The sequence below is a fragment of the Erythranthe guttata genome, chromosome 1, assembly GCF_056151865.1.
Source record: "Erythranthe guttata isolate IM_541 chromosome 1, IM_541, whole genome shotgun sequence".
Taxonomy (NCBI): domain Eukaryota; kingdom Viridiplantae; phylum Streptophyta; class Magnoliopsida; order Lamiales; family Phrymaceae; genus Erythranthe; species Erythranthe guttata.
In genome coordinates, this window is record NC_142533.1 from 4,206,739 (window position 1) to 4,222,926 (window position 16,188).

The following is a 16,188-nucleotide window of genomic DNA, read 5'->3' on the forward strand; positions in this document are numbered from 1 at the left end:
GTTAACCAATAATCTAAATAAATATTTCTTTAATTCATTTATTTTATTTCAAGGATAATTTTATGTGCCAAAAGTGATGAAGCATCCAAGTCGTTGTAGTATAGTGGTAAGTATTCCCGCCTGTCACGCGGGTGACCCGGGTTCGATCCCCGGCAACGGCGAAACTTATTTTTTGTACTCTTACAAGTTAAATAACAGATATCTAATTGTATTTTCATTGAACATCATCGAAGTCGTTGTAGTATAGTGGTAAGTATTCCCGCCTGTCACGCGGGTGACCCGGGTTCGATCCCCGGCAACGGCGAATTTTCACTTTTTTTTTTTTTTTGTTTTAATTATTTAAACTTTAATTCGCTGAGTTCTTTCTTCCATAAATTGTTCATCAATATAATGTATACAGCACCACCAGGCACCAACCCACATATGAAAAGTAAAATAAATCAGAGATGTTTTGTTTTCATTTATTTTAAAGATACAACCAAACTGCAACTGTAAGTACAACCAAACCTCCCTTCACCATTTTTAACCACCTTAAATTACCAAAATTATAATCGAAAAAAGAAAGAAAAAAAAAAAAAAAAAACTAGTCGAAAAAACCGGCAACTATTTCCCTCCCTAATATCTCTATCAAATCTAAGAATATAAACAGTATCGTGGTTCGGTTTCAATTTCGCCTGTGAAATCTCTACCAAGAACAGAGTTTCTTTCATCGTTCGATCATTCATTACACACGAGCAATCGGAGAAAACGGCGGATTCGTCACAAAAGACAAGGGCAAAACTCCTTCCATTTTACTCTTATCAGCTTTGCATTTCTCTATCAAATTCTCGATCTCTTCCTCCGCAAACACCTTCATCGACTCGCGTTCGCTTCGCCTTCTCTCGGGCCCCACGACATCGGTGGAAGCTTCCGCTGCGTGCAGGATAGCTACACAGATGGAGAAGGCTTGAAGAGAAGACAACTGCGCGTGGAAATCCACTTGGTATGTTTTTCCTTCCTCGATTGCCCGCATCGCGAATGCCGGTATATTTTCTTTTCTCCCCTGTGTGTGTGTGTATGCACAAATTAGGCTCCGCGTATAATTATCACAACAAAAGTAAAATTGCATGTGTTTATTTCTCGAACACGTTAGTTATCGAGTGAAATTGGACGGATCGGATTGGAATTATCATGCACCTTCCGGAAAAAACTCTAGAAAAAAAATCCGGAAGTGGAAAACTAATTCCAGTTCCGTCCCAAATAAAATCAGCAAAAATCGGAAATTGGATTTAAAAACTTGGTTCCTAAATCGGAAATTTTCAGATCGGAGTCGGTGGAATTCAGGAAATCCAATTTTTTGCTCATCTATAATAAATACTAAATGTAATATTGATATTTTAAGTGTACTTCTAGAATTACAAAAAAAAAAAAAAAAGGAAAAATCGGAACTTTCGGATATCTGAATGAAAAATATTGTTCTGAAATCGGAAACTTTTGGAAAAAATAAATTCATGCAGTATATATTTGGTATGCATGGATGAAAAAGTATATGGATGTGTGCATATATGTCAGACAAGATATTAATTAATTATTACCTGAGCAAAGAGTTGCTGATTGTCCGTAACCGGACATCCCTTATCAATCCGAAACCTAGGATTGTCAAAAACATCGAGGGGGCAAGCCATATCCCACCCCCCACAGTCGCATCCGCCACCTAATCTCCACCGATCGAGCAATGGTGAAGGAGACCCACTTTCACAACTCGGCGATCCGTGATTCCCTGCCGGTATCACAACATGCATTTTCCCATTCGTACGTGAATTGTCCGGAATACCCTCGACTCGACAAAGATCCATCAAGTTAGGAATATTCGCCTTATCCACTTTTCTATCGCCACTCTTGAACTTCAAAGATTCCCTCTTTTCGAACGGGACCCGCATGATAATTGCCGCTGTTTCTAGCTCGGGATTCAGTTCCGCTGCAGATAAAGGCCGAGACGAAGGTAACTCGAAATGAACACTTTCGCGCGAATGCCTATTATCGGGGGATGTAGTAATACTATGAATATTGTCTTGAGAGGAAACACTTCTTCTAGAATGGGCAACATCGTACAAAACAAACTCCGTCACCATAGAATCATCCTTAAAAGATCCTCCGACGTGTTTTAGTTCCGTACATAAGTAACAGGAAACGAGCATTTGTCCGATCATAGAAGGTTCTTTAATAATGTCCTTAAATCCCCATCCACCACTAGCATTGCTCTTTCTTCTTGAATGAATCGAGTGGAAAGTGTACGCCCAATTTAGAGCGTTTTCCACTTTCCATAACTTTGCAACGTAAAATAAATCTTCTGGAGACTTCACTGAAAACTCGAAAAACGGGACCCCATTTTTGTTTTCCACCTTGAGGAGGCCGTGGAGGTGTGCTGGGGAAGAAAGGGGAACCGAATTATTAAGGTTGTCTTTCTTTTCAGAGTTATTACATCCCGCAGTATGTGGCTTGTCTGTAATTGTTTCGGAGCCCGTTTTGTTGTAAGTATTCAACGGGCTTCTGTGAGATTTCGATCTAATGGATGAATCAAACGTCTTTCTTACGGGCGAATGTGGCAAAGCTAATTTCGCCGATAACGACTTGTGTAAATTGTTGCCACCATTCGTGGTCTCGATATTTCTTGATTCTTTTCCCCTTTTGTCGGAGGAAGAAGCCTTGTTCGGAACAAATCGCTCGCAAAACGAACTCGTACTTAGTTCGGACATCAACACTTCCGAGGACCTGTCGCGGTCCGCTAATGGACTGTCTTCATCCAAACTACATAAGGTGTCGATAATTCCGAACGAGAGTTTGGAATCACAACCTCGTGAAAACTCGATATTTTTCCTTCCAACATTAGCGTCGGTTTTCCTAGTCCGCAGATTCACTTCTTGGGAGCTTTGATACACCGAGCCCCGTTTCTTCAGCAATTCGCGATCGACTTCTTGATTGGATCTTCTCGGTTTAACGTCCCTGCACGATGCACTTCGGTACCGGTTGAAGCTAATCTCGGAGAAGTTCCTGTGGAGGCTCAGTCTTTCGTTCTCGAATTTCTGCGTTCCGATATTCGATTTTTTCGATGGAGCTTTTGAAATAAGACGAGGCGCCGGGAGGACGGTCGTGGGGCTTCCATCTATGACGCAGTATTTATCGAAGTCCAATTCCATTGTCCACTCACTCTTGTGTCATTCATATATCTTTCTTCTCCTATCAAGAACGAAAATCAAGAAAATCGATTATGTAAGAAGACGAAAACACAAACATCAAAATGAAAATCGAACCAACTTCCGTCTCCGATTTCACAAATCAAGAGTATGGCTTACCTATTACCAAGAATTTCAAAAGCCCACATTGCAATAATGAAAAAACTCATACTAAGAATATCTATGTGTACCAACTCATGTGCAATTACTACCTAACAGACAAACTACTCCCATGTAATAAATGCCTTCAAGAAACACAACCCACATCTCACAGAAAACTAAAAACAGAAAACAGAAAATTAACAATGAAGCAAAGAATCCAACTTTCTCCACATTACACAAATATTGAACAGAACCCATTAATTAAAGATCCAATTTTTATACCCCATTTGAACTTAGACAAAGCAAAAATCTAACACACAAGATAATTAAGATAAAGAACATCATTAAAAGACAGCATTTTTACACACATTTGTATTCCAAAGAAACAATTTCTACACAAAACGGCCATACCCCACTTCAGATCTCAGAGAGAGGGGCGAAAACCCCCCAATAAATTGCAAGTAAAAACAATCATTTGCTCCTTCTCTTCACCTCAAATGCTTTGTCTGAATGAAAAAAATCCAGTCTTTATCAAGAAATGAAAAATGTAGAAGCCGCAGTTGTAAATTTGGGTTTGCCGAAAAACAAGGAAAGAAAAACAATAGAGACCACCCCACACAGAGTAAAGTGAAACAATGTGCAGAGAGAGAGAGAGAAAGAGAGAGAGAGAGAACTTATGCATGCTTCATTTTTTTTATATTTTCTTTTTCTTTTTCATTTAATTTAATAAATAAATAAATTTAGATAAAGGGATCTCACTCTTACTTCACATGAGCACCGGAGGAGGGAGAAACAACATAGAGCTGCCAAATTCACTAAAAAAGACAGCTCCTTTGACTCATCATATGGTTGATGTTTTCCATGTTCACTGTGTGTCTGTGTGTGTGTGTATTAGTGTGTGTATTTGTGTGTGTGTGTGTGTGTGTGTGTGTGTGTGTGTGTGTTTTTAGTAGTGTGTCTATCTTTGACGTTGCTTTTTAGGACAGTTTTTTTAAGTACCAGCAAGAATGGGTAGCCTGGTGAAAAGACATAAATACCCCTTGAACAACCACTTTCTGTTTACTGAACCAGGGGTATTTTGGACATTTGACATCAGCTGGGGGGTGGGGTGGGGGTGGGGGATCCCAATAATTAAATAGAGAATCACTGCAGAGATTAATTAGTATCTTATTGGGAAATGCAGATTTTACTTTTTGATTAGTTGCTATTTGGCATTTTGCCCACTAATCAGTAATTAGTAGTGGTGATTATAATAATATGGCTAGGAAATCCAACTATTTATGTAGTCTTCCATAATTTAATCCCCCAGTATTTAATGTTTGGTTCAATGCATATCCCTCCATTTCTGCAATTTACCTTAATTACCCTTGTGTTTTGAATTTTGTATCCAAACAGATTTTAAGTAGTACACAGCAATTCCCCATTTAACCTAATTCAGTACATTAACTGTCATTTTGCAGATATTTATTGTGTCAAATCATCTACTCATTTTACATTTTTTAATAAGTATTAAAAAATTATTTAATCATTTATGTAAGATAAAAAAAAAATAATAATAAATTCAAACTTGTTTTTATTGTAAAATCTTATATCAACACTTCCAAAAAAATTGATGGATTTAAATATAAAATCTGACATCTTGTAAGTTTCAAAATTATGTAATAAGTTATAAGATATAAGAACTTATAAGTTCGTTTAAATAAGCTAGTCGAACAACTCCGTAAACATTGTTCGAAAATTAATTGGATTATGCACAAATGTACCAGCGGAGCCATGACTTTAAGTCTGAGGGGCCGACGCCGAACGCATTAGAAAAATTACGAGGAAGGCCGTTATTACTATTGTACACACAAATTTTATATCCTTATATAAATTAATAGAGATTTGAGAAATGTTGGGGGTCATAACCCCCGAACATTATGCTGGTTCCGCTGCTCAAATTTATATATATTTTGCCTTTCTTCCAGCATGGAGTTCACATTAACTCTGCCTAAATTCAATACGAGTGGTTGGGAAATATTTTCAAAATTTGAAAGATATTTAAATTAGTTCAAAACTTTGATAGATATGAAAATAACAGTTCAACCAAATATTAATATTATTTTAAATCACAATGTACTTTGTTTACTCCTCCATTATAGAGAGCTGAAAATATTTATATCTAGGAGAAATATCTGGTAGCTAGTCTAGAAGATTCTTTTAATTGATCAAATAATTCACTCCAAATCAATATAATGATCTTACTTTTTTTAAGAATTTATTAAGAATTCGGTCCATTAGCCTATTTTTATCTGAGACGGCCCAATTGAAACAAATTTTCCACTTGCACAAAACGTCGGTATGTGTGATAGAACTCTCTCGAACTTTGATCTAGACGGGTGACCTTTATACTTTGATCTTGATCGTCTATTTGAGGTACTTAAACTTTTATGCATCACCTATCAACCTTAATTCTCTTCTGATCTCTCTCTCTCTTCTTTCGTCGTACCACCGCATTCAATTCACATTGTCTGCTTCCGGCAACACCCCAGTTGACCATGACGATGGATGTACCTTGTTGCCATCTTCTTTGGATACCGTTCTACTTTTCCTATTTATATATTCCAAATTGATGAGAGAGAGAGAGAGAGAGAGAGAGAGAGAGAGAGAGAGGGATAAGAGATCAGAAAAGACACATACAAATTTGAATTACGTTCGTTCTTCCAATTCTCTAGTCTTTTATGAGTGAGTTCCGAGTGTGGTAAACACAAGTAAGTTCGTATTTGGTGAGTTAGGGAGTTGGGGTGAGAGTGAGTCCTAGTTTGTAAGTTTCAGTTAGATCTAACGTGTCTAAGAGCTTGTTTGTGCATGCTATTTCGACCAGTGCCACCATCGGTTGGTTTTAGACGAGACTTGTGACAAGAAAACCGAGTCATTTCAGTCTTATCACAGCTTCATCTATAGAAGTTAGTGTCCATAAGGTATTCTTCAAATTCGAGTTCAAATGGGTACCCAACATACTGATATTAGTAAAACTGAAAGTTGAGATTGTGATTATTGACAAATTAATGTTTTTTTTTTCTTCTTTTTTATTTAGGGGGAGAAGACAAAGTTGAAAATAATGTAAAATACAAGTGCATGTGAGGGAGCAGCTGCACCTCTTACATGGGGTCGGCCGATCACAATTTCCAGTCCTGTCCTTTTCCATTTCATTCTTTTTCGGCTTTTAATCTATACTTTATACAACTCCTATTGTAAATAATATATATATATATATATATATATATATATATATATATATATATATATATATATATATATATATATAAAATACCGGATAACGTTATTTTAAATTAATTCTCAATGTATTAGTTTTTCGTTTGTTTAAGGGCATTTAGGACATTATCTACAAGCTTAGAAGTTCAGAAAAAACAAACTAGATGATGAAGGTCAATATAGACATGGCCATGTGACAGGTCATGGTAAAAAATCCAGTTGACCAAGTCAACATATCACCGACCCGAAACAAAACCGACCCATATGAATCGGTGTAGATCAACGCTCACGATTAAGTGACAGATGTGAACGGTTGGTTCGACCCATCAGCAAAAACGGGTCGGAACCGTGGGGCCTATCTAGGTCGAATGCTATATGCAATGCAGAATAAACTGAGAATTAATAATAATAGCCGAATGTCCGAAGTTATACCGAGAGCTACAACACTAAACTAAAAAAGGAAACTTCACATCCTCGGTTAAACTATCAGCCGTAACACCTAATAAAACTGTCTTTCCCTGTGCCTTTGTCACACCTAGGCTATAAACATTCAATTAGATATACCGGTACCGTACCGCGTATATATATTAGCCGCATTTACAGAAACGACATAAACGAAAATACCAGCAACTAGAGAGTGTGTCACTATATAGATACATACCTATATGTATATATATATATGTATTACTTAGTCTTGGAAGTAGTGGGACTTTCCTCCGCTCGAGTTTTGGTAAAAGATCTTTGATTCTCCAATACCGGCACAAATGCTTCAGTAGTTTTCTTGAGGGCATTTTCAGCTGCACCGCCACGCGGGCTCAACAGTGTCTTTTCAACGTCTTCGAACTTGGCAGTAGCCAAAGGCGCAGTTCCGACGGTTTTCACGGAAGTGGGGCCCTCGATGGTCAATGAGGAAATATCATCTCTCGAAGCATACCAGACATTACCACAAGCAATACATTCAAACTGAGAATACAGCACAAAATATAAAGATTACGAAAAAAAAAAAAAACTTCAATGGCAAAAATGATGAATAAAAAAATTAATTAAGAAGACAGCTTTAGAACCTGGTAGCGGTCAGCGTGTCCAGCCTGAATAATATCTATCAGGCCCACTTGTTTCTCCATGCATCTTTCACACCGAGCGTCCGTCATCTGTTTCGAGCGAACAAAAACCCGTTTAGAGAAACAAAAAAGACTTCCAAACTCGAAATAAAACATTGGAAAATCTCACAATATAGAGCCAGCTAGAACATTTTATTTGCGTATTGTATAATAAAAAAATATAAAAAAAATCGGGCTTCTTTGCACGAAATCGTGAAATAAAGACACGTTGAGTAACCTGCATGTGAGCTGACTCCTCCGGCTCCCGGATTGCTATTTCCTCTGCTGTTAAACCCTCCTGAGGGGAAAAGCAAAGTTGTGAGTAATACATTTCCACTGAAATCAGATATCGACTCGCGCAAATTTCTATATTAGTAATTAAACATGACAGCTAAATCTATAAACTTTCAGTTAATACACCACAGACTACCAAAAATGTGTAGAAGAATTGTTTGAAGTTTACTTCTGACTTACATACCGAAGTGTAATACCAAAAAAATAAAAGGAAGCACCAATAGATACGAGAAAACAAATTTCACAAATAAATGTTGAAAAACATAAAATGAAACAGAGCAAAATCGAGCACCTTTAACTCATTAGGCGACATATTAAGTATCTGAGCAGGTTCCAACTCCTTATTCAGAAGACGCCGTGTTAATACAGCGTTACTCTGCCATTCAAATTCAAAGGAAAAAGTTAGAAGACTCGCATGGAGAAAAAATAACTGAAGCGGCAGACGTAACCAAGAACAGATCTCAATCATTTCAAATCAAGTCTCGACGATTTACATATAGAAACCCAAGACATCAACAAATTACTAAAACAACCTTGTCGTATGAGATATCCGCCAATTGAATTAGACACACAAAAAAAAAAAAAAAAAAAAAAAAGAACTACTTAGCTACCTTAAGATTGAAGGATAATTTCCGCATTTTCTGGTTATACTTCAGGAAATCTGCAGAAAGTGTATCATGTGCAGCTTTCTCAAGAGCAACCACTGCCCGAACAGCGGCATCTGGCCACTCAAACGATGTATCATCCTGTAAAACATACATAAACGATTAATCAGACTTATAACATAGAAAGTATCCAAGCAAATGCCTATATTTTTCCAAAGAAATAAATATATATGTGTGTGTGTGTGTGTGTGTGTGTGTGTGTGTGTGTCTATATATATTCCGAACCTTATCAGGAGATCCATTTCTCTGATCTGGGCTACCATTTTTGTTACCACTTTGTTCTTCCTCAGTTCTACGCTTTGATGAGACCGTAGTAGTGCAAATAAACTTAACCGATTCAAGAAGTTTTTCCAACCACTTGTCACGCTGTGTTTCCCCGGTCAACACCTTGGACTTAGAAAGAATAGCATTAAACTCTGGTAGAAAGCTAGTAAATCCAGGAGTTTCTGCTTTAAACGACTGGGATCTCGTAAGTCCATCCTCTTTGGAAACATCCAGATTTGGAATATTCTTGTTTCTTAAAACTCGCTTGTTCTTTAACAGATCTTCATGCTCCATTGTAGCATCCTCTGGCTCAAGGTCAGGTAGGTCGGGAATTCGCGATAGAGTCTTCTGAACGAGAATATCGATCTCGTGTTGGTTGTTGTCCTCGTAGTCTTTGTCGGTCAACTTGAAGAGCCTCTTCAGTACGGTGTCGTACACTTTTTGCACGATGAAACCGGGGTGTTGTTTGCGGTGCGGAAACTGCTTGTTTACAGGTACGAAGTGCACCACGCACTTGTGCATGACGGATTCTGCAGGTACTTCGTCTCTGTGGAAACTATAGAACAGTTCCCTCGTATGAGTTGTCACCCAATTCCCACCTCCTTTCTTTTTTGCCTCCTCCGGCCGGTAGAACCACTGTCCCGTAACCTTCATTGCTCCTTCCCGAGTTTGAGAAATATCCTGTACACAAAATAAGCATTAAAAGGTTACCATATGATATACACTGAATTCTCTTTAGGAAGGGAATACCATTAAGCAATATATGGATAAAAATCAATAAATCAAAAGGCACCAAATTAAGGTGATTCGAAACTATACTTCAAAGTTCAAAGTTCCACTGATCACGACACTTACTTCTGGGAACAGATAATGACACTCTAAAATTTCGAACGGTATCATTGCAACTGAAGTTACGGACATCAAACTTACTAAGTGCACAATATGAAAACCTCAAACCCTGAATTCAGATTCCATTTTACTCGGAAGTCTAATAACAAGAAAATATGGCCCGTATATCGACACGATAAATAAAAAATTATCTACCAACCAAGGACCCAACCAACACCAGATTCAAGTTCTCAAAGTGACATATTCCAGCAAATAAAAAGTGTGTAACATTTCATAACCTTGTTTTTTGGAAGAACCAAAGTATGTGTGTGGGTAAGTCAGTTTGTGTGTGTGTGTGTGTGTGTGTGTGTGTGTGTGTGTGTGTGTGTGTGAGAGAGAGAGAGAGAGAGAGTACCTTGATAATGGCAACATAAGGCTTCTGATCTTTCTGCTCAGGAACCAAAAGCACCGGATCCTCCTAATAAATAAATCATAAAAGCATGATGTCTGAGCCAACTCAGCAAAAGAACATAACATTAAAACGATCATATAGATAGAGGGGACTTCCAGTTCTGACATTTTACAAAAGGTGCAGAAACTTCATCCATCAAATACTACTATCCTGAACAGTCCAATCATTTACACTAGTGGGATGAGATTATAGATATGCATGCTCGACGTAATCGTAGGTATACCGTAGTCACACAAAAAAACGGGCGGGGGGGGGGGGGGGGGGGGGAACAGTGTTTTAAGGGTTTACAATATCTAACACCCTTATACATTGAAGGGGAAGTGTGAAACGAAAACAGAGACGAAACCTTAAATATCACATTTCACTCATTTCTTTATCCGAATTCCCAACCTATACAACCCCCAAATTCAAACTCAATCTGTTACATTTCTATTATGCTTGAAGAGTTGAGGAAAAACAGTATTCGATAACAACACAAAATTACCATATATCTTCTTCAATTTTCTATAAAGCATCAAAAGTAAATCCACGGTAAAAATAAGCTAAAATTCAGTCTTAAATCTCCCAAAAACCAAAACATAAAAACGGATACTACAAGAAAAAAAAACAGATGCACAGTTCAATCCCAATTGTACATCAATTTCTTGGAAACAAAAACCCTAAATTAGGCCGTGGATAGTTCAAAATCATCACAACACCAAAAAAGAAGAAACTCACAAGATCGTACTGAAGACCGTCATACTCGAAGGAGGCGAAGTGCTTCCTCCTCCACCTCCCTTTCCCGGAAACCCTAACCACGTCACCAAGAGGCTGCGCGTCCCGATCCTCCTCCTCCTCCTCCTCCTCGTTCTCACTCGCCGCCTCAGGCTCAAGCTCCACGCTCTTCTTCTTCCCCTTTTTCAGCTCACTCAGCTTCACTTCATCCATATCCTTCTCCTCATCCTCCTCGTCGGAAATGTTCGCCCTTACACGCTTCCGTTTCTTCTCACCTTCGTCGCCGTTTGAATTTCGTGGCGGCGGCGGCGAGTTATCTTCCTCGTCGCTGGTAGGCGCCGGAGCGAAGCGACGGTTACCCATTTTTTTCTCGGAAAATTACAGCCAACTGCGCGTAAATATGCGCAAAGAGATGAGAAATTGCGCGGCGCGTGAGTGTGTGTGTGCGCGCGCCTCCTGAATTATGGTTTGGATGAAATGACGCGCCAAATGGGGTTTATGGAGATGGGGGTGAAGAGTGGGAGATGGAAATGGTAAATGGGTGAAATTCAGCTCTGCATCTGTAAAAAGTTGGTGGTTGTGGATAAAAGTTGGTGGGTCAATAACGTATATGCACAAAGTTCAGGGGTGTTATGTGATATATCCAAAGTATAAGGAGGTCGTGTGAACGAATTTCAAGCCACATGAGTCAAGTGCTATTTAGTATTTACCCTTTCTTTTAAATAAAAGAGAAAATAAATAAATAAATTGGATATTACTTTTAAACTTTCGAAAATTTTAATTTTTTAAATAAATAATTGGATAAATTACGACCATCCCTGAGGTAAGGTTAAATTACGAAAAGAACCCTCATGTTTGTATAATTACAAGCACTCACATCAACTGTGTATTATGTTACGAAAAAATCCCTCCTATTAAATTATGGGCATTAATTCGGTAAAATTGTGCAGAAATTGCGGGGTACGCCAAATTTTCATATCGTTTAACATTTGCTTTGAAAAATAACCTAATTTCCAAAATTTTATTGAAAGTATTTAAAATTTCGATTTCCTTTTTATTTATTTTTAATTAATTTTAGTTTAAATACTAATATTTTATATGTGTGTGCGTGTGTGTGTGTCACTGAATGTCGAACAAGATTACCGGTTCAGTAATCGGCATGTACCAAATTTTCGTTCGATTTGGTTGTTTTACCGATCATTGACAACGTAAGCATGAACGTGTGAGAAAATAAATAGTTAGAGGGGATGGCTGCACTTACAATAAAGATTTTTTTCGTAATTTGATTTTACCTCAGAAATGTGACCGTAATTTACCCAAGTTTTAAATTTAAAATAACTATTTTTTTATGAACACGCGATATTATTGTTTTAATATTATTTGAAGATGAAAAATTGGAAGAATTTAATTTATTCTAATTTCCGATTTTGCAATTTGTTATCTTCCAATAAAATTAAAATTCTTCCAAAAATGTTACTTCAATCTGATTCGTTCCATTTCGGCCCTTGTTACCACCACCAACTATTGGAATCATCAAGTCTTCTTCATTGTGCAATCCATTATGCACTTGCTCGATCCTAAATGTGGATAAAATAATAGACATCACAACTATAATTACTATATAAAAATGTGAAAGTAATGAAATTAATTATTATATAGGGCAAATTACAACCACCACTGAGTTATGGTTAAATTAAACCACCCCTTCTATTTGGGTAATTACGATTTACGACCACCTCCTCAACTATGTATTACTTACAAAAATATCCCTCCAGAGGTCAAATTAAGGATGTAAAATCGGTAAAACCGAACCGAAATTTCGGTACGCCAACATTTCATACTATTTATCGAACTGAATATACGATTGATTTCGGTAAATAACCGAATTACATAAATTTTATGTAAAACTATTTAAAAAGAGGGGATGACCATAATTACACAAACAAGAGAGATTTTTCGTAATTTGGCCATACCTCACGGGGTGGCCATAATTTGCGAGAAAAAAAAAAGGCAAGTCTCTACACATTCTCCACAAAAGTAAGAATCGAACCCCTGCAAGTCGAGCACGGTTAAAATCACTCCCTGTCCTTTACCATTAAGCTATGCCCGGAAATCGATTCGGTATAATCTAGATAGTACGGTTGGACCGAAACGATAAAACGGTTTAGAAGAAAAAGATTATAAATAGCTAAAATACATTCAGCAATTAATTTTTAACAATAATTATTGAGATCATCACTACTAAATAAAGAATGGGATTGTTAAGCTTGACAACTTGTTGCCATTATCATGCTTACTACTACTTTGAGCTATCTCTTTCAGAGTTGTCCATGATTTTTTCCTCTTCTTACTCGATGCAGGGACGCTGTTTTCTGCAGTCGAATTAATTTCAGGCTCGGCTACTTTCTTCGCACCCGATCTTTTCCTTTTCCTCTTCGAATCCAGTAAAGTAAGACGAGTTACCGGCAATGGAGTCGCCGGAAAGCTAGTTTCGAGATTATTATGTACGTCCATTGTCGGAAAAGCAGAGGCATCCGCCGTGTTAACTTCCGGAATGCTTCTAGAAGGTTCCGACAAGCTACGGCGCTTCTGTAAAGAAGATTTGGATTTTAACGGTGGCTTAGCCTTGGGTGGGCGTATGGCTTTAATGTAGCCCTTTGGTGTTCCTCTCATCAAGTTCCGGTGAGAGCAGAAGTGACAGGTGTACACGACGTGATTCTGTGTGGTGGGATTGGATTTCTTGCGCTTTTTGGACTTTCTCTTCTCGATTCGGACCGTACAATTATGACCGGGTTGTAGGATAGATTCACATCTGTAGAACAACAAAATTTCATCAGGGACTGAAAGGAATTTTTTTCTGCTCAATGTATATTAATATCGTGTATGTGGATGGTCACATAAATTAAATCAGTAATCACATAAAAAATATTGCTCGACTCAAACAAGATTGCATCTCGACTCTTATCGCGATTATCCCAAATGTATCATAGATACCTTAAAATTCGAGAGTCGACCAGACTAATTTTAATAACAAATGAACTAGGCCAAACAAGTTGAATTGACAACGTTACAAAACTTTGATATTGAAGTAATAAATTGTCATCAACTGTTATATGAAATGATTCATAGATAAAGAACTGTCATCCTAAACATTGAAGTACAACTCCATGGAATTTAATTTGGAGAAGGCTCAAGCAGAGAGGATGGTTTAAGGTAATCTTTCTATACGCACAAATAAAATCTCGAAAATCATTACAAGAGAAGCTCCCCGAGAAGAACTATGTGCAAAAGGTGAAGGACATAAGTATAAACACAAACCGAACTATTGAAGAAACTATTACATGAAAAAAAATTAGTTTCAATTATTCACCAAAACCACAAATAAATAAATAGCTAAAACGACGTAGTGAGATTTATAACAAGCTAAATTTATTTTCAAAAGTTGCTAGGCTATGTTTCTGCTAAACGTTTAGAAAACCTAAATCCCCTAGATTAGTGTAGGAACTTCTATCTTACATTCATTCACTTCTCAGAATTCAATCAACAACTCCAAATAATAATGGATATAAAAAGTAAAAAAGATGAAAAAAAACCTTTCGCAAAGAAACGAAGACGGGTCAGCGCGAAGGCCCAAGGCCTCGTTCGTGGCAGCCAAACGCTCCCCAAAAAAAGCACCTAGTGAAGGAATAGATGCTTCCGTGGCGGACCATGCGGCAAGGCTTTTCAGATGGTCTAGCTTGCACATAGTTTTGGCATTGACACTGCCCTGTTTCTTGCCAATGGATTCCTCTCTCAGTGTCGTGGAAACGTGCGGCTGAGATCCCGGCATTTCGTTATGCCCCTTCTTCTTCCCTCCTCTTCCACCCATACTGTTAAAAAACTCCTGATAATCACACAATAAATTCTCCGTCAGGAATTTCAACAAACACCTTTGACATTGTTGCACACACTTGTTTGTAAAGATGGGGATTCGGTCAGTTTATAACTAGAAAGTTAAAACTCCTGATAATTACACAATAATTCTCTCTCAGGAATTTCAACAAACACCTTTAAGGATGGGGATTCGGTCAGTTTATAACTAGAAAAGTATTACTCTGATAGCTAATTTGATAATGCCACAATACCATAGCTAGAATTCAACAGCAGATAGTCTGATATAATTATCACAAATGAATTTCGAACAAATTCTCTAAATTAAAGATTAAGAAACAAAATCAGGTATTATGCATTACTTACTTGTTAATTCTCACACTAATTTCTGTTCTGTTCGATAACCGTTCAACGGTCGTAGCCAAACGACGCCGTCGCCGCAGCCCCACTGTAGCCGTCGCAGTGAACGAAGAAGAAGGTTTGGGCGCGCGTGACACGAACTCGCTGTTTGTATTTGAAGATTGTAGGTTAATTTATAATGTGGGCTTGAGATAAATTATGAATGTTTAAGAGTTATTTGCTCATACCCCCCTTGTAAACTTCAATGGTTAAAAAAGCCCCAATGTTAAAACAATTAGCAATTAACCCTCTATTTTGCATTGTATTTAGTTCGCTGCATCCTAGTGGAAATAAATATGTTGACTAAAAGGAGTTACTATACTACCATTCAATCAATAACATAAAATTAGAATTAATATACAATAGAGGCTAAATTGCAATTTTACTAAACTTTTGAAACTTAAATTAGAGGACTGGATTGGAATTTTCCCAAATGTCAAATCGAATTGGATTTAAATATAATTAATCCAAAACTTTGGATCAAATTGTAATTTTTTAAATTTCTTAAATAAAGAAAATACACATATTTTTTAATGAAAAAAAAAAGAAAAAAGAAGGAAAAGAGAGAAATTGCGTCTTCCCCATTGGAATCACCATCCCCACCAAACTCACAACATCACCTTCGGGAATCACATCTTCACGACCAACGGCCGAATTTATAAGGGGAGGGGGGTTTGCAGAAGAATAAAGCTTGAATCTTGGCTCCAACCCGGAGCCAAATTTCGTCCGAGAAAATGTTGAAGTGGCGGGATGAAGAGGAGGCTGAGGGATATGTGGGAGATGAGGCCGGGGAGAGTGATCGCCGGAAGGAGGGCGGCAGTCGGCTATTTTCAGTGTATTTTTCGAAACTTGTAAATCAGTCCCTGACTTGAGGAAGAAGCAAGTTTTTTTCTAAAACTTCAAGAGACTGAATTGAAAAAATTGAAAACTTTTTTTAGGGCTTTTTTTTTAAATTTATAATGTAAAGGATATTTGGGTCTTTTCACGTAAAAAAATCGAACCCCAGTCGCATA

General features: G+C 37.5%; 3 protein-coding genes and 2 non-coding genes across 9 annotated transcripts; 2 read left to right on the forward strand and 3 right to left on the reverse strand.

Annotated features, from left to right (window-relative positions):
* The first annotated feature begins 89 nt into the window (after window positions 1-89).
* On the forward strand, window positions 90-161 carry TRNAD-GUC (transfer RNA aspartic acid (anticodon GUC)). The gene has a single exon. It is a non-coding gene; the product is annotated as a tRNA-Asp (tRNA).
* Window positions 162-232: 71 nt separating this feature from the next.
* Window positions 233-304, forward strand: TRNAD-GUC (transfer RNA aspartic acid (anticodon GUC)). The gene has a single exon. It is a non-coding gene; the product is annotated as a tRNA-Asp (tRNA).
* A 120-nt stretch (window positions 305-424) lies between these two features.
* On the reverse strand, window positions 425-4,280 carry LOC148772624 (bromo-adjacent domain protein, putative (DUF3527)). 5 transcript variants are annotated; one of them, XM_088817925.1, is made up of 4 exons: window positions 4,080-4,280; window positions 3,726-3,820; window positions 1,575-3,216; window positions 425-1,042 (listed from the first exon to the last, which is right to left on the reverse strand). In XM_088817925.1, the coding sequence occupies exons 3-4, from the start codon at window positions 3,174-3,176 to the stop codon at window positions 725-727; spliced, it is 1,920 nt and encodes a 639-aa protein (XP_088674051.1). In that variant the 5' UTR covers window positions 3,177-3,216; window positions 3,726-3,820; window positions 4,080-4,280; the 3' UTR covers window positions 425-724. The 5 variants fall into 5 exon arrangements, with proteins under 5 accessions (XP_088674051.1, XP_088674060.1, XP_088674055.1 ...); XM_088817934.1 differs by having other exon boundaries at window positions 4,074-4,280; XM_088817929.1 differs by lacking the exon at window positions 3,726-3,820.
* A 2,670-nt stretch (window positions 4,281-6,950) lies between these two features.
* Window positions 6,951-11,663, reverse strand: LOC105973660 (protein REPRESSOR OF VERNALIZATION 1). The gene is made up of 8 exons (XM_088817944.1): window positions 10,910-11,663; window positions 10,136-10,198; window positions 8,854-9,573; window positions 8,575-8,709; window positions 8,256-8,339; window positions 7,908-7,967; window positions 7,634-7,720; window positions 6,951-7,532 (listed from the first exon to the last, which is right to left on the reverse strand). Exons 1-8 carry the CDS (start codon window positions 11,267-11,269, stop codon window positions 7,254-7,256), a joined length of 1,788 nt encoding a protein of 595 aa, XP_088674070.1. The 5' UTR covers window positions 11,270-11,663; the 3' UTR covers window positions 6,951-7,253.
* A 1,406-nt stretch (window positions 11,664-13,069) lies between these two features.
* On the reverse strand, window positions 13,070-15,453 carry LOC105973832 (RNase P Rpr2/Rpp21 subunit domain protein). Its single transcript, XM_012998885.2, has 3 exons — window positions 15,143-15,453; window positions 14,500-14,789; window positions 13,070-13,718 (listed from the first exon to the last, which is right to left on the reverse strand). Exons 2-3 carry the CDS (start codon window positions 14,772-14,774, stop codon window positions 13,148-13,150), a joined length of 846 nt encoding a protein of 281 aa, XP_012854339.2. The 5' UTR covers window positions 14,775-14,789; window positions 15,143-15,453; the 3' UTR covers window positions 13,070-13,147.
* Between the last annotated feature and the right edge of the window lie 735 nt (window positions 15,454-16,188).